The 19,035-nt window shown below is 36.4% G+C and overlaps 1 protein-coding gene across 1 annotated transcript; it reads left to right on the top strand.

Moving 5' to 3' along the window:
- Positions 1 to 16,783: 16,783 nt before the first annotated feature.
- Positions 16,784 to 18,989, top strand: LOC106131910 (uncharacterized). The gene is made up of 2 exons (XM_013331186.2): positions 16,784 to 17,007; positions 17,325 to 18,989. Exons 1-2 carry the CDS (start codon positions 17,005 to 17,007, stop codon positions 18,969 to 18,971), a joined length of 1,650 nt encoding a protein of 549 aa, XP_013186640.1. The 5' UTR covers positions 16,784 to 17,004; the 3' UTR covers positions 18,972 to 18,989.
- The last annotated feature ends 46 nt before the right edge of the window (positions 18,990 to 19,035 follow it).

The following is a 19,035-nucleotide window of genomic DNA, read 5'->3' as shown; positions in this document are numbered from 1 at the left end:
GCACAAGCACTAGCACGTATACCCGTGGAAACTGTGCCACTCCGCGTCTACTCTCAGTAAAAGTACTTTCTTCTACCCGCTTTCGGAAACCAGTCTGAACAAATTTTCTCGCTATAGTAACCTTGTATGCGACGTGACATAAGGTGTTTGCTGCTCCTACGCTATAATTAGAACTCTCGGGCGTTTTATAGCCCTTCCGAGAATTAGCAATCGATACTAAGCTGAGCCGCGCCTCACGCTGTGAGAAATTGCCGCGATACCATTACTCATGCTAAGTGTTTAGAACACAATAGGTACTCTTCATTGCAACCATCCGGTTTGTTTGATAATATCTATCTACGTCTATCTATCTAGATCTATCTATCTAGAATCGTGGAAAGAAAATTGGGAAATGTTTATTTTTCGGAAGTAAAATGCGTAAATTTTTTTTGACTAATTAACCATTTGGTTATTTTAAAGAAATTTCGACTAGAACACCAACAAGACTTTTTTCTCAGAATCTCAATTTCAGCATACGATACCTTCTCTATACAGTCACTAAAATAATTCATTTCAATTCAAAGTCTTTCACTAATACGTTTAACTAGCTTTTTCATGTCTTTAAGAATTCGTTGTTCTATTCAAGCTCTAATACATTCGGAGTGATTGTACGATACGAGTACACCACTAAATATTATTGTTTCTACTTAGTTTATTTGGGGCAAGCACATTTGCCATTTCGCTTTAGATAGAGCGGAAACCAAAACATGTCACGACGACAAAGTCATGTCCCGCTAAACCCTACAAGTGAATGAATCGGGCCGCGCTAATAAAAATGTTTCGCTGGCAATAAAAGCCAATAAAGCCTATTTCCAACTTGAGATATAAATAAGATGTAAAAAAGCTAGGTTTGCTATATTTTATTTTATAATATTCTATTTAGAGGGTTTTTATGAAGATGTTTTTTTCTTCTTCTTCGTTCTGGTAACATCGCTATGTTTCTGGATACTTAGCGGCCCAAGGGAAGTACATCCTATGATCGTGATCCTATAATGGGTAAGTCAGTTTTAGCAATGCAGCGACTACCGCTTTCTTTTCTTTAAATTATACATAACAGTATTCGTGTTGTCTTAATTTATCGGAGTGGTACTGATGGATCAAGGGGGCAATTGATAATAATAATTCCTTTGTTTATGTCAGTATAAACTAAAGAAGAAGAAGACACCAAACCAAACCAAAAACTTAATTAAACAAGTATATTCAAACATTTCATCTTCAAAGACAAATATAGTCTAATAGAGATAGTTATACAGAGATATACCTATTATAAGTACATGAGATAGCGAATTCGTAAAAAAAACTTTTTAGTAGTAAATACTAGGGAAATGCTTATAGTTTATTGGCATATCAATTAATTAGGCGAGTTGCCAGTCGAGGGAATAACTCTTGTATATTTTGTTCTATCCCAAACAACACGCGAAAGTTTTGCTCTCCAACATCCCGTTATTTGGCTGGTAGAAATATTGTCCCGTTCAGATATTTGGCGCTTTTTATGTGTCTGGAACTGGACAAAGAATCGTTTATAACTGTTTTGAGAGGCAATAAAGCATTTTCCATTATTTCTGAGCCCGAAATTCGTTTAAGTTCACACGTGTCGAAATAGGTCAGACAAAATTTGTTCCTTGTAATTTCCTGGACCTTAAATTTAACCATGTCAATACTTTGTTGAGTGAACATGTTTCTCCAATTTCAACCATATAAGTACATTTTCTTTTTGTCTGTCTAAATAGTGTAAAACAGAAAATTCTTTAACAACTGTCATGAACGAATTTTAAATAAGAAGATATGTATTGACCTACGATATTTCGGTTTATTAGAATTTTACATATTAATAATATTAACCATTGGGTACCTACCTTAACTTTATTGTACGAATCGTGTAAGTAGATATTAATAGACACACTTAGGTAACTGGTAATTTTTGTATAAAACAATAATCCTTATTTGGATTAGGTAATATTGTCATATTATTGCTTAATTGCTTCCATATCCGCAGAAAGATAAGGTAGGTCTTATTTATTGTTTTTATTGAAAAGATAATTTCTATCAGTGAAACTATTTCAGCAAATCATAAACTGGCTTCTGACCTTCATTTATTCGTTAAATTATTTATTTTCCCAACTTGGATTTGACATCCAGTCACCAGAATATGCATGTTGATAATAACATCGGTTACAAATTATAGATACTTTACCTATGTCAATACCTAACTCCGAAAAGTATCATTGGTACTCGAAAGTGGAACGAGATAGCATTCGAACATAATATATTGGGCCGGGGACGTTTTTTTAAGAATCAGATAGCATAACAACTTGAGTTCATCGAATGGAATGTCTTCTCAATAATAAACATACATATCATAACGGCGACGGAACAAAGTGCGCGCTCTAGGCCCGCGTGCGCCAGCGCAAGCACGCAACCGCGGGCGCACTTCGCTGCGGCGAAATTCGCCGCTCTCACCCACTGATCTACATTTCACTTCCAATATGGGTCAATAACTGCCCACGCTCAGCCCCTCCGAGCGCGGCCATTCACCTCGCCACTCCAAATCATTGTTCGCCAAATGTATAACGAAGCAGTAGGTCGTTGACCCCGCGAATGGTGAGCCTGCTGACAGAAAGTCTTCTCCGAACGACACTCGACCCGTTGCCAACACAAACATACGCGCCTGCGCATCCATCAGCTTTTATTATCAGCTGAGTGGGTCCGACATATCAACACCGCGGCAATTTTCACGTAGGCGAGTTAGGCATGGCCCAAGTATGTAGGTGAGATAGTTGCTGATAATGCATAGTGGATATTCACGGGTAGACTGTCTTGAGAAATTAGATGGATAGTTTTGTTTATCTTGAAAGTTTAAGTATATGAAAAATTCACTTTAATAATATCATTCTTCTGACATTTTTCGCATTTGCATCCTCTACACATTGTGGAGAACAGTTACAATCCAGATATGGCAAAGCTAGGTATAAGGTCCATACTTATATAATTAACAAAATATCAATACATCTGAATCTGCTACGTTAAATTACCTTTAGGTATTGTTCACGATCAACCAGACCATGTGAGGCTTGTAAATAACTTTCGATGTTACTGTAAGTACAAATAGAATTTATAAAAATGTTCATTAATTTTGCAAGGAGTTTAAACGAAATATTTTGTAATGAAACCTCCTATTATTACTGGTCAGTTTGTATTGTTTTCATTAATTTTAATTTCACAGTAATTATGTCATTAAAAATATACTCAAAATTTTCATAGATTATTGTTTGATTTTGTAGATCTAGTCCATTATCTGTCAGTTAAAATACTGGAAACGAAAATACATAGAGAGTTAACCAAATATTGAGGTGTAAGGAAAGTGGCGCGCTGAACGGGCTCGCGCTGCCTCACGCAAGTGTCACGTTGAACTCTTACATAAGGACTTGGTGCTTTCGAAAATATAATGGGCTATTTTTACCATTTTTTGGCCGAACAATACCACTGATGCTTATTTTGTTGACAGAAGAAAGCAGTTTGCAATTGCAACATAAGGTCGGTTTATCGTATACGAAATCAACATACGCAGTACTGTTAACGAACGTGAAACACAGCTTCAACGTCTCACGTACCGTTTAACAACAACCTAAAGGGCGTGTCGAGAGCTCTTAGTGACACATAGTCGGTATGACGATGTAAGTATTGCAAGTGCTAAAAACGTTAATATTTTGGTGGTTATGGCAGTGTGGGACAGGTCGGCCAGGCCAAAGAGAAACACATCGCTCGCTCCACATTCATCGAGTTCGAAGCCGATGACTCCTCGTGACCGTGTCCTCCTTAAAGAGTGCTGCATTTTCTCGCCGAATTTCTCTCTTCTGTTCCGCATCATCACGAACAAAAAGTCGAGACCCGTTGTGGAAGCGCGGCCTAGTTGAGGCGAGTCGGCCACATAGCGCCGGCCGCACGGCGGCTCAATGACAAACCCATAACGAAGTTAGTACGCTTGCACTCAGTTAAGTGTGAATTGTTCAAAAGAGGGCAGTATACCTATCTATATCCCGTCACACTTTTTTAGATTAAGCTTACTTATGAGGTCGGTTTTTTAGTTTTGGATGAGTATCATGACTTTTTAGAGTAGGTATGCTTTACTTATTGATACATAGAATTTTGCTCTGGTAGGTATACTATTCAGAAATATGTTTTGTTCTATAAAGGGGTAATACTTAAGTAGGTAAATATCAACATTATAAGTACCTATGTTTATCAAAAATTTAATTATTCTATATGGAGAGCATTCAAAATTTACTACCTTTTCACACAGACGTGTTGAAGTGGTTTAAATGTTGCTATGGATAGTGCGAAATTCTAAGCACTGTCAAATTTATTTATTTCATACAATAAAATAAGTTAAAAAAAAATTTCATGAATGTCGTAAAAGGCACTAAGGTAATAAGTATGTAATGTACCTAACATTCATCTAGTGGACCTTTTCCATAATTCAATATAAGTAAGGTGTCCCTACAGAGGTTGCGAAGGTCAAACGAGAGTCGCAAAAAACCTCACTTACCCATTTTAAGATCATCGGTCAAAGGGCGCACTCTGAGCTACTCTTCAAAGAAGTGTGTAGGTATGTAACCAGGACTAACGCTAGGAAGGACAAGCACCATGTGACATTCAGAAATTAATCCAGATCCTGAGGCTGGTTTATAAGGCCTATATGTTTCATCTCTTGCTCTAATTTTTCGGTTCCAACAGAAGACTTTTGGAGAACCATGATGAAAATTATTCGTTACATTTGGTGAGAATAATTATGTATATGGATTCTAAAACTTTACACCTACTGGACGAATTATAGCCGTTCAATATTTAAATAAAACGAACGCGTATCTCTGATCTATAACTTTCCCTTTTATTATATTTAACGGTTAAAAACACAGGTGGTCAGCAACAGTGGGTCGAGTTGAGGTATACTACGCGATGTGCAATACGGGTGCGCGGGCGCGTCCGGCGGGCGGCTAATGTCGCGCGCGCGGCCTCCGCGCTCACAAACGGCCTTTGCAGTTTGGCGCGGTCGACGACCCGTCCGGGGTCGATGACCGGACCCGCATTTAGTTATCACTTTCGTTTTCTAAGGATAACTGTAACACATACGTCACGTTTCATAAACACAATCCCGTCTATAATCAAATTCACGATGCGGTTTCTGAAGCTTGTGAAGAATGCAACAGCCAAATCTAAATGACCGCGTTGTAAAATGATAAGACCTCTATGTTAGTGCTTAATAGTGGTTATATCATATTATGATGCTTTGACGTTCGCGCCTACATAAAACAATGGACTATCATGACAATATTATTGCTCTACAATCCCAGCCACCTTTAGCAAAGCATCAAAATATTTAAAATCATTTACATATCAAAATGTCAATTGGAGTGAACTTAAGCTAAACGCTCCTACATCGTCCGCCACCTACCTAGGCAGAAGGTTGTTGTACTAATGATAGCCGATGTCGCAAACTCGGGCCATGGAGCAGTGTCCTTTTGATGTATTTTGGGTACAATTAGGTAATTTTCGCGTTGGTGGGGAATAGCGGTGGTGAGGAGGCGTGGGGTTGCGGGTTCGGCGGTGGTTGCGCAAGCAGCGGTCGTCGACTCGGTTATGTCAGCGGTTTACGTAAGCGTCACCACGCAACGCTCTCGGCCAATTGTAGCCCCTGATCATTTCGCACTTCTCGCGGACTATTTGCGGAGTGCGAGGTTCGTTAGCGTCCCACCGCCTCGACTTTTCAACGACTCGTTGCATTGTTCGCTGCAACCCTCGAGAGTGCTAATTAGATTCGTTAGATCTTCACGTGCCGATTGCAAATGTACTAACAATGAATTAGTAAGTCGCTCAACTGTTTGTATCTGCTGTTCATTATAAATATCAATAAAGCAAAAATGCAATTAAAATCATGTCGATTATGAACGTTTTAAATGTAACGTAATTAACGAATTCGTGTTAACAAGAACAATCTGATTATCCGAGCGTGATCTTCGCATTGCGTAAAATCAAAGAACCTTCAATTACGATCAACCTTTCATGAAACGATTAACGCTATCATCCAAATTGTTCATTGTGGCCGTTATTATGAACGGGTGTGCCCTGAAGGAATAATTATGCGAGCGAGTAGAGAAGGGGCTGGAGCAGTTGCGTCAGCGCGCAGAGAGCGGTCGGTCTCAACGCACAAGGTTGCAGAGGTTCAATGCTCTAGAAATACGACACCCGACCCCGGCCAACCACACTCTGCGGGCCAAAATGCGTGCGTGAGCGCACTACGCGCGGCCGCCCGCCGCAGCTAGCCGCATGCTCGTAGCGCCTTACTACGACTCGTAGCACTGAAAACTTGCAATCGACATTTTTTATTCCGCTATTTAGTTCGCTGATTTCATAGTGTTTTTTTTTAACTATAGATATGATAGATTATGTAACTAAACAAAGAACACTAAATTAGTAATTATTATCGCTGCGAATATGAAAAAGAAAAACGATCAGCTAGAGTGCTACGCATTTTTCTTATTTTTACAGCCGCAGCAGATTACTTACATAATTAGAAAGTGCACCTTTACAAATTACAGTTACACTATGGAGCCATTGTTAAACTAGTTCCCCTGACTGATGACAGTTTTGTTTTAACGGTACCCTCACAGCTTCGTAACCTTCAAAAGAGAGAACGTTGCGTTGACGGCACGTCCAATGTACCAACTCTTTTTTACGTAGATGTTTCGCAATTTTTATAAATAATTTTGCCTTCGACCTTTGTGAGCTGCCCAATTTAGCCCGATTGGTATTCCTGTGGCGACGTCGCGTTTTTCGTAACGTAAGATACGACGCGTTGCGTGCACGCAGCGTGCGTGACAGTCATAACGCACTGCTGTTAATCCTCTATCGGGTTTAACAGCTCCTTCTTATATCGATACCTATCTCAAATTGAACTAATATTTTTATTCGAGACATTATCAAACTTATTTAATAATATAAAAAAGGTAGGAAAATGATGTAAAATAACAACCTTATCATAATCACACTTTAACAACACATGCAAGTGATTTTTATTGACATTTCTTTAGGGACTATGCAAAATGAACGGTTAATCTATGATTGAATCGGAATGTTCTTAAACTAATTTGTAATCGATCATCCCCTTATGTGCATTTTATCTAGAATGATAGCAATAACTTAAAGCCATGACTTAAAGATATTAATAAATACATTTATACGAATATGATTCGGTATTTTTCCCATGTACACAGTCATTGTCATGTTACAACTATATTAAGAGATGAAGATACACCTACATATGTTTAAGTTGATGTAAAGTATTACTACAAAAATATTTCAAATCAGAAACGCGCAAAGTAAACAAACAGAGTAACGTAAAAGTAACAGAACTTACAATTTGCAGAACTGGGTTTTCAACTGAAACCTGCATTACTCGTTTTATTGTTTCAATTTAATCAACCGTTAAACGTTGACCATTTCTCCGTTCACTTCTTTACTTATTCTGATTACAAGAAGGCGTAGAAAGTGTCGTAGTGCTTATACAACTCTTTAGCTTAATACTGTCAATATCTGAAGCATTGTGATAATGTGCTTGAATTTGAGTCATAAATCCCGGAAGCGATCCTCGGCCGCTTGATTCAATTGATGACGTATAAATTATAAATGGCAACATTAAGGTTTTTGGCCTACTAATAACTATATATTAAAACTAGAGGCCGCCCGCGACTTCGTCCGCATGGAAACCCTATCAATCCCGCGGGAACTCTGGGATAAAAAGTAGCCTATGTGTTATTCTGGGTCTTCAGCTACCTACATACCAAATTTCATGGTAATCGGTTCAGTAGTTTTTGTGTGAAAGAGTAACAAACATCCATACATCCATACAAACTTTCGCCTTTATAATAGTAGTAGGATATCATTCTCATCCTAGAGCGCATAGACTTGGTTTGGCCATGCCTGTGTATTTATCATTCAAACACAAATTTAAATTAAACATATTTCACATCGTGCACTCTAAAACAGAATGGAAATCGATAACAAGACAGATACAAGTGGATATGGTGAATAAAGTTAAGCTCTTAAACATAAATCGAAATTATTTAAGTAGGAGTATATTCCAATTTCTGTAATAGAAAGGATCAGTAGGTACTTAATAGATAAGAGGCACATTTTTAAAGATTTCAAAGTGACACGATTAGATACTCTAATTATGAATCGATTTTAGAAATTTTTTTAGACATAGTCTCCGTCTTTTTGAAATGGCGGATTTTATGGCTCTTACATCCATTTTACAACACGACAAACTAACAAATATCAATACATATTCTTAGTAAGTATGTCAAAATATAAATACTTAGTTGTTTATAAAGTGATCTGATCAACTTGCGATTCAATGGTCGAAATCCCAGTGGCAGGTGTTTTTATTATTAATTTAATATGTTTTACATAATGGGTTCGAATCCCGGCCCGGGCATGATGAGAAAAGAACTTTTTCAGATTGGCCTGGGTCTTGGATGTTTATCTATATAGGTATGTATATATTATAAAATATAGTATCGTTGAGTTAGTATCTCGTAACACAAGTTTCGAACTTACTTCGAACTCAATCTGTGTAATTTGTCCCCTATACATATATTTATTTATATAAAAAAAATCCCAATTTTATGGTGAGACCAAGGTAATTCATGGCGTGCAACTAGTATATAAAAGGGTATATTTCCGAGGTAGACACAAATAGTTGTAGATATCAGTGGATCCACGAGGAAAACGCGGACCCATATTCATCATGTCAAGATCGGATGTTGGGAGCTTGAATATATCGAGGGTAGGTAGTCTTAAAATTTATGGTTATCGTATTATTATTTTATATTATTATTTTTAACACCCTAAAACTTTTCCGTTATTGCATTTTGTCGTCATCATCATAGAATCGAAAATGTAAAATTTATAATTTTGCGATTTGAAGTCAGTTAAATTTATTTTAAAAGCTCTTATTATATTGCAGCCCGCTTATATCGGTTTCCATGTCAACGTCTTTTGACACAAGTGTCCCGCTAGCTGAGATGCGTTATCAAGAAGTCTCCCAGTTGAAACCCTGCCAGAACAGCTGTACAGAGCCTTTCACGCACTTAATTTGGCAGGACCCCCTCCGCGACCGCGCCTCTCGTCCAACACCAAGAGAAAGTAGCTAGCCTACGCAATGCTAGGGTCAATGGCCGAGCTCAAAAATGCAAACTTCTGACGAAAAGTGACATAGGTACAAACTCCGTGCATTTCATATTCAGCATGTGCGGCCAGTTTCTTGCGTATGCGCACTGATTGAATGGTGATACGAATGGGCCTAGCAAGTAGCTATTGTTGCCCACATGATTACATGGCGATTCATAAACAAGTATTCATACTTAAACTTGAAGAAAGTAATCGTTGGATACATATATGATGATCCGTTAGAGTCATACACATTTTAATTAGGAATAATAGATATTTTTTCTACATCCAAATCAGTGAAGCATCGCTAATTTATATTCTTCAAAAAAGATTCCACTGGACTCGCAACCAGAGTTTCGTAAAATATTTACAACTCTAAAGCAACTGTAAAATATTATTCTGTTAAACTAGCTGATGATAAAAATTGAAAACGTTCAAGAGTTCATTTTGTAAAAGCACATCATAAGGATGCATGCAATAGAATTTTTGGGAATTGGAAGCTCCTTCGATCCTTTAGCATTTTCGACATTCCGGAGGATCACCTGTTCTGATAATTATTTGGTGCCACGAACTGTTGTCCAATGTAATTTAATGCTATCGTATCCTCATTATCCGTCAAGTTTCCATAACAGTTACAAAGAGAAATATCTGGAACTGCCACGGATATCACTAGTAATGAAAACAATAGTCTATTCATTAACGTTTTTGTCCTGATTAAGATATCCCTGGAATGATTCGTCTTTGACCACGACTGAAGAGATGGAAGTTATATTAGTTTTTTAAATTTTTTAAGTTATTTGCACATAAGTTGATGTAAATGACTATAAAATCACAACGGAATATCTTTATAGTCAAAATTATTTATATTCGCAATAAGTTTAGTCCAAACAATTAATTGATACATATCGTCAGCAAGCTTCATCAAAATTTCTAAAAAATATTAATTCACGTAGGTATGCCTCATGCGTCAAAATATTAACAGAGATAATATCCGCAACAAGCATCGTCATAAAGAAGACAAAAAAATCATTTCATTAACTCAAAATGAGATGACTTTTCGTCTACGCTACGAATATTTTGTTACTAATCCAATTTAAAGTTAACCAATGTAGGTTACCTTATTACCACTAAGTTAATTCATTACTTAGAGATCTTGTAACTAAACTTGCTTGTCGTGCTGCAGCAAATGAAGGGCTCAACTAAACACGATCCGGGTCACCAGCAAAAAAAATAACCGTATTAAAAACATAACAGAATTATGTTCCACTAGTCTACTAAGCGACTCTCAACGCGGCGCCTTGAGGCTGTGTCGAATTAATTAAATTGAATCAAATATCATTCTTTTCAAGTTAGGGTACTAACTCATTGGCCAAAAATGTTGTAACCTCGAAAGAACCATGAATTATCTCAGTATATATTATTCCTAATATAATAAATCTGTAGTTTGCCTATAGGCTCAAGGATAATCTACAATATTTACTAACATAAGTCAGTGACTTGATGACTTGGTAAGTGTACCAATAGCTTTTAGTCCACTGAAATTTCCCAAAATAAAAAAGTGATAATATATGACACAGAAACAATTACTAGGTGATTTTTTTTTCACAAGTCACTCCCTCTCCTTATTTCCTACTAAACCCTTCGGCTGTTACCTATGGAGCTAAGGCCCGGTTTTACAAATAATTATTTCATAAAAAAAGAGTAATAATGTAGATAAAATCTCAACAACTAATTTATAGACACACAACAAAAGTTATTAAATATTGTATAATTAATACAAGTATGACTCAGACGAATCTAAAACTAGTAATATCGAGATATTTTTGGTTATAAATAATAACAAAGCTTAGTACTGAAATTGATAACATTCTACGTAATTAATTGACATGTTCAATCATGCGAAAAAATATTGTATGAGCTTGCATGAAGAATGAGATGTCTAGTAAACTAGCACCTAGCACGTGCCGCTATGGAAAATCACAGAAAACAAGGACACAAATGCAATGGTTCATTCAACCGGACGTTATTATTCAACGAGCAAACTGTGATGAAACGACGCAGATCTTCATTATTATTAACAAAGAATAAGGTTTCGAAATATTAGACCACGTAGGAAGGTATATCGTAGGGCACGTTTGGTGTACTAAGGCACGCCCGAAACACATCACTACGCAAGGGAAAATTTGTTTAAACTGTACGATAAAATATCACGAAAATTCGTCTTCGCAAATTATGAATACTATAACTATACTTAACGAGAATCGTACATATAATCTACCTGATATTTTGTACCAAAGAGCTGTGAGTATTGAAATAAAAACAGGCCTTCCCCTGCGCCCATAAATTCTTTCTGTCTGGCATTCCACGCAAAGTCATCACAGAAATCAATTTTTTTCATAAAAGTTTCTTAAGACACACGTCATTTTTAGAACATTTAACGCACGAACAAATAACGCGACTACGCAAAACTTATTTGATGTAGCCTTAATTTGCAAAAACAATATGATTCTCTGCCCGTGCAGTCTTACTGCTTAGAAGTATACGAGAAACTTTATGAGTCAAATAAAGATCTTTAAACCTAAGTATATATTCAACTTAATCAAACAATAATACAAGTACAAAGATAAATTTGTCCAATCAAATCCAATTTGCTTTGAGTTTCATAACTGATTGAGACTCCAAATATTATAAAGTTGGTTTAACCAACCTCCATCTAATATTGAATTATGCCGACTTATCTACTTTCACAATTTTGGCATAAACACATAATTTGCGGTTTACCTTTACTCCGGTATTTCCCCTCTTATTTAAACAAATTTCATAAGATCTGGCCATTCAAAAACGCTGTGAACATTTACAAATACTAGTCATCTTTTCATTATTATTGACTTATATGAAATTTATTATTTAATAAAAGTACTTTGTGGATAATTAAACGAAATTTAATTAAAACCTAATTTATCATTAGAACCTGAAATTGACTCCACGCCAAGTAAAACTAGCAAAAGCTAAGTAAGTTATTAAAAGTTTCTTAGATACTTATTACAGACTAGTTGTTGCCCGCGACTTCGTCTGCGTAAATTTGGAGTTGAATCTTAATCATACAGTCAGATACAGAGGGACAGAGAAAAAATTTTAAAAAAAATTCTCTATTCGTTTCAGTCAAAATATTAAATGTACAGACAAAATATTTTTACCGTTTTATTATATGAAGTATTTTGATTTAATAAGAAGAAAAACAATACCTAATAAAAAAAAATATATTGTTTTTGTTGGGATTCGAACTTGGACCGCCAACTTCACAGTGTCACGGGCTAACCACTGGACCATCGAGGCCGTTGCGGTGGTGTCAAAATTAAAGTAGACATATGGTCACGTCTATATCCCTTGCGGGGTAGATAGAGCCAACAGGATTGAAAAGACTGAATGGCCACGTTCAACTATTTGACTTATTGACAGAATTGAGATTCAAAAAGTGATAGGTTGCTCGCCCATCGCCTAAAAAAGGATCCCAAGTTTTTAAGCCCATCCCTTAGTCGCCTTTCACTTATATTTATATGTTATAGGTATAATGCTGTCGTATAATGATAAATGACTTTGAAATTTTTAATTTCGTAACTTATTTGCAGGCAAATTGATGCCTTGAGTTCATTCAAATGTCGATAACTTTTTTTTAGTGAACCGATTTTGATGAAACAAACTTTAAATGTTATTCTGAGTAAAACAAAGCAATTGGTGAAAGTTTGAAGTAAATCGGTTCAGTACTTTCGGAGATAATCGTGATCATACATACAGACAGACAGACAGACAAGAAATTTTAAAAAAAAAATTTTGCTTTCTATTATTCATTCTAAGTGTCCCTCTATCCATTTCAGTCAAAAATACTAAATGTACAGACAAAATACTTTTACTGTTTTATTATATGTATAGATAATATTACAGATAATCGACTTACAACTTTGCATAAGTAGTTATTTTTTTACAGCACTTTATTTCCATGCTGTAACAAGTACCTAGTAATAAACATTTATTTCGTTACTTGGTTTTTATATGGGTATTATTTAGTTCGGATATGTTTTTCAGGAGCACCAATTACTCGTAGGCGTTCTTTTTACTTAGATATTTATGTACACAGAAAGCATCGAGAATGATAAACACGACAAACATAATTACGTAGGTTCTGCTTAATTTAAAAGAAATCTTCTTCTACTTTCATAAGCTTCTATCAAGTTATTTATTTAATTATTTGAACTTTAAAAATGTACAAAAAAGGTTGACTCATTGCCACGCGATATTCTTTGCCCGAATTTGACCAAAACTGAGATAGGTAGATATTTGTGCAATTGTTATCCACATTTTCCTCTACTGGTTCCTATCCTGTTTTAACTCTAAAAACTCAGTAATGGTTTCCGCAAAATAGCCACCCGCTTAAGCAGCAATTCATAAACTATCAATCGCCAAACTTGTCGGTTTTTGGCGTTTTCATATCATTTACTGTAACATACATAAGTACATTTCATATTAACATTTACCTACTACAAATAAACCATATCCGAACTTATTAATTGTAAAATGAAATTATAATCTTAATATAATAAATGTAAATCTTTCTTTCAATCACACAAAATGTTAAAGTATTGTCTCTCCTACAATTCCGTAAAATTTAACCGAGTATTTTTGTCATTTTTTATGCGTTGATGTCTTTTATATGTTACTTAAACAAACCAGCGACGTCGCTCGCGTGCTCTGTTAATGATATATATAACCCAAGCCAATAAAAAAATATACATATATACGGGACAAATTACACAGATTGAGTTAGCCTCGAAGTAAGTTCGAGACTTGTGTCTGATATTTTACATATCTATATAAAATGTAGGTATCTGTTTTAATTCAATGTTATGACATTTCTTGTAAAAAAATTTTTGTTTATTTACCGCGATACCTTATTCCATTGTTTTTCAACTAAATAAATACCTAAGTCTCATCAAAATCATGGACAGAATGATTATTTTTTTATTGATTCTGGTGCCGTGTGGTTCCTAGAACTTTAGAATAGGACCACTCCATATTTTTCCCATGGTTGTCCTAAAAGGCGACTAAGGGAAAGGCTAATAAACTTGGGATTTTTCTATTACGCGATGGGTTAGCAACATGTCACTTCTTGAATGTCAATTCCATCATTACCACATACAGCTGAACCTGGCCTTTCAATACTGTTAGCTCCGTCTACCCCTCAAGGGATACAAACGTGATTATATGTATGTATGTAACTATGTATGAAAAACAAATCACAGAAACTCGAAAAAAATAGGCGTTTCACGATAATAGTTCGTAAGATATTAATAACATGCATACATAAATAATCACATCTATATCCCATGCAAGGAAGACAGAGCTAACAGTCTTGAAAGAGTGATGGGTCACTAGGTAAATTGAAATTAATAATTACGTTGGCTGTGAGCTAAGGAAACACAAAGAGACATGACGAAACTTTAAGGTTTTCGCTTTTGCGATTTTTCTACGACACCCTTAAAATGAAAAACATGGTATAACAACAGGAGAAAATAAATACCAACGTTGGCTATGAATATTTAAAAGCTTGATGTGGATAAATTGCACTGTTTATCGATTTGTGCTAGCAGTTCCATGAATAAGGCAACTAATAGGTAGTTAAAGGCAAAAGCAATCTTATGCACGGAATCGTCGAGTACACTGCTCCACATAAATGTCTATTTATGAAACAATCGAAATAACAACGGTGTGAAGTAGTGTGGAGAAATCTAAACATCACAACCCTAAATAAAGTGCGATTTGTATGCATGTCGGTGCGACAATCGCATCCAAAAGCAAGGCTCGTGATGGTGTAATGCGTGAGTGAGGTAGTAATGGGCCGGGTTCGTTCGCCGTCAAAAGCGAAAGTGTAGCGTTCAGTGGGACAACGACCGCGTCCTGCGAACCCGGTGGTTTCCTGCTCTGCTCATCATCACAGTACGTCATCCGCCGGTCCGAACGCGAGCGCATCACTTCGTAGGAGAACGTCCAGTGCGGTGGGTTAAGATGCGCTTACGTTTAAAGTAACATATGATCAAATAAGCCGAAGTCGGTTAAATTACCATAACCTAACCTAACCTAAATGTAACAAACAATTTCCTGAAAACCGCATTAAAATCGGTTCAACGCGGGATAATCGCGGACAAACATACTTACATACAGGTCAAACTGAGAACCAACTTGTTTAAGGTGGTTTAAGAAATATACTTAATTATTCCCCATTGGTACAGTAAATAATAGGGGAAGACAGTTTGTATGAAAATCACTTTCAGGTTGAAGGTATGAAGGATTAGACTTCTAAGACTAACGCCTGATGATAACAATGTGATTGTTTTTCTTGACATCGTGTACGGCGTGTTAAAAATAATTTTTCTCCTTCTGTGAAAATTGTAATCTACAAGGAACATTGGGGATTCCCATATATAACCCTTTTGAATGAAAGAGGGTTAAATATGGAAATTCCCAATTGGAATTTCCGAAAATCGTCCGTGACTATCTGGTCTTTAAAGTTTAATAAATACATACATACATATGGTCACGTTTATATCCCTTGCGGGGTAGACAGAGCCAACAATCTTGAAAGGACTGATAGGCCACGTTCAGCTGTTTGGCTTTATGGGGGAATTGAGATTCAAATAGTGACAGGTTGCTAGCCCATCGCCTAATAATCGTCGTAAATCGCCTTTTACGACATCCATGGGAACGAGACGGAGTGGTCCAATTCTTTTTTTATTGGTGCCGGGAACTACACGGCACTAAAACATATTTTTACTGTTTTATTAAATGTATAGATAAATTAATCTATCCTATTTCGGAAACACGACTAACTAAGTACTCGTCTTATAATACATTTAATATCTAGCCGGCTGAAAAGAGACACAGATAAATTTCTGATCTAAGTTATAACATTTGGGTAAAACGCCTGATAAGAACTAGTGAGAAAACTGTCAGACCAACAACTTATGCAGTACTAAATCAGTAGGAAAAACTCAAATTTAGATAGCGTTTTCTGCACCAGATGCTTTGATTGATTATGCTATATTGCTATGCTATTTTACTAAGTAAAATTCGTGCCACTTCCTTTAATTCTGCAGACATACCTTAACATATCATGTCTGCAATTACAAAGGGTAGGGACTAGGTACGAGACTGAATTTTAAATATTGCCATCTTTTGTTGCTCTTTATGGACTACCATAATAAGGGATGCCTGTGCGACAGCTTACTCGATTATTATAGCTGTTAAAAGGCCAAAAAAAATTAAATGAGAAATCCAGTAGGTAACGTTTTTGTTATGTTTTTAATAATTACAACCATAAAGTCTTACGAGCTTATTATATTTTTATTATATAACTACTATCGTATCAAAACAAAGGAACTAGTAGGTAAAGGTCAACCATTCACATCATATCAATGTTGTTTGCAGCATTGTTCAAATTTCCCTCCTATTACTAGAGACAGCCAGTCGCGTACCTGTCGCGCGGACGTCAATCGTTACATAGCCGCGTCGGTCTGCAACGGCGGGCATGCGCACTCCAGCGTCTGTGTGAACATTCGACCAAGAGGGAAATGAGGAGGAACTTCGGTGCACGTCGGGTGCGAATGCTCGGACTGCCGCCGCCGCACCGCCCGTCCCGCAGTCCTCCCGCCGCGCCGGCTCCGCACGCTCCACGCTAACCGCATCATGGTGAGTCATAACAAGTGCGAAACTATTAATTTGCTACGACCTTTCAATACTGCGTTCAGTTAAAAATATATCAAACTGCTCCACTGACTTCAATGATACTTTAAAATCAAATTATGCGGTAGGCACATTAAACACGTTAACTAAACAAACATTGACGCATAACAAACTCGAATTCTATATACATGTCAGTGACTATAACATAATTAACTAGATTCATATATGCTGTTTTAATAAAGTTATCAAGACAGCAATCAAGGCTACATACTTTAAAGCAACTAAGATAAATAATTTTAACGCTGAATCAATCTACGTTTCAGGTAATGGATACCCGAGAAGAAAATGAGCATGAGCATAATTCGTCAATCTTCGTAACAAATTTTCAAAATGGAGAAACTGTCAACTATTCTCTCGTTTTAATAAAAGGAATTATAACAAGAGGTAATTCCAATAATCAAGATAAAATATTATGCACAACATCAAGTGATGGTATCAAAAACAAATCAGAATGGAACGTTTACAACGGAGAGTTCAAGGTTATTGTAGAACTAAAAAGAGGAGAAAATTTAATTGAACTTCAGCAATCTGACCAACAACGCAAAGTTCTCTTGCTTGATTATACACCAAGGAAGACAAACCTGAGAGTCACTCCTGTGTACATAATATGTCAGGGCCACGACGGTTGTTTTCAAAGCCCACCCGACATCGATAACTCAGTCGAAAGTGCCTGTTCTCGATTAGCACTTGGTTCTAAATTAATCCAAAGTATAACTGCAGAAAAATTATTTGAAAGTGGAGTTGGAAGAAAAACATTCCAACTAGAGCATGAAGTGGATCCTAAAAAACCAGAGTGTATTGTTTTTCGAAGCACATTAAATGTTAATAAGGCACGAAAAATGAAACAAGCTGAACTTTGGACACATTTCGGGCGAGAATTAATGCTTTCTGACTTAGGCAGTAACGAGAGAAAATTTTTGGGTTTTATTTCATGTACCAGATTTAAAGGTACGGATATTGATAAGCCAATGACCCACGAGGAAATAGTTTCCTTGACCGAAGCCTATGCTGCTTTGGGTGGGGGCGGTTTGGCTTTATTCGGAACTGCATGTTTATACACATGGCCAAATTCTGTAGAAGAAATATTACCAAAATTTTTAGACTCCTCTCCCGTAAACATACATCGATTTATGGATGACAGTGGCTATAGAGGAACCTTCGGTGGATGTTTCGCAACTACATTAGGATCAGTGTTCCACGAGCTTGGCCACACTTTTGATCTTGGGCACACGAAAGATGGCATAATGGGAAGAGGTTTTGACAACATTGATCGTGTTTTTACTGTCGGAGAAAAACGTACATCAATGGTTAAGGACAGTATGAATAATTATAACGGAAAACCTGTGCAGCATTCTACTGTTTCACTTCAACGTAATATCAGCGTTACTATGAATGTCGCCGAACCTTTACGGGTTTTGGGACCAAGAAGTAAGACCACTCTGGGAAATTTCGCTTCTATGTCTAAAAGCGACATAATAAGAAGAAGCCCAAATGTTACACCAATCACTAGACCATCGAGTGTTTATTCGAATATCACAAACAAATCGGAATCTAAAAGAAATATAAACCGCGTTAATGGCAATGATTCAATTTACTGGACGAGAAATTGTGCTGTCTTGTTATCATATCACAGATGGTTTAATAATGAATATGGAAGAGAAAGGCAAGCCATTACAAGATATCTCAAATTCGATAAAAACAAAATGATGATTATTTCAACAGCTGGAATAAGAATAGTAGAAGTACGAGATGAATCAAATGGGATGGTTTTAGATTCTTATGAATTTACTAACTTGTTACCGGAGAAAAGGTTTTTAGTGCCGTTTACATTTTCCCCTAAAAGCAAAGTGTTGACAATTGTAGTTGAAGATGACTTGGGAAATGTGCTGAAACAGACATTTTCTTATTGAAAGAATGGAAATATAAGTGTTTAGGAACAGTGACAATAAAGTGAATAGACATAAAATATATATA

The sequence above is a fragment of the Amyelois transitella genome, chromosome 5, assembly GCF_032362555.1.
Source record: "Amyelois transitella isolate CPQ chromosome 5, ilAmyTran1.1, whole genome shotgun sequence".
NCBI lineage: Eukaryota > Metazoa > Arthropoda > Insecta > Lepidoptera > Pyralidae > Amyelois > Amyelois transitella.
This window is presented reverse-complemented; position numbering and strand designations above follow the sequence as displayed.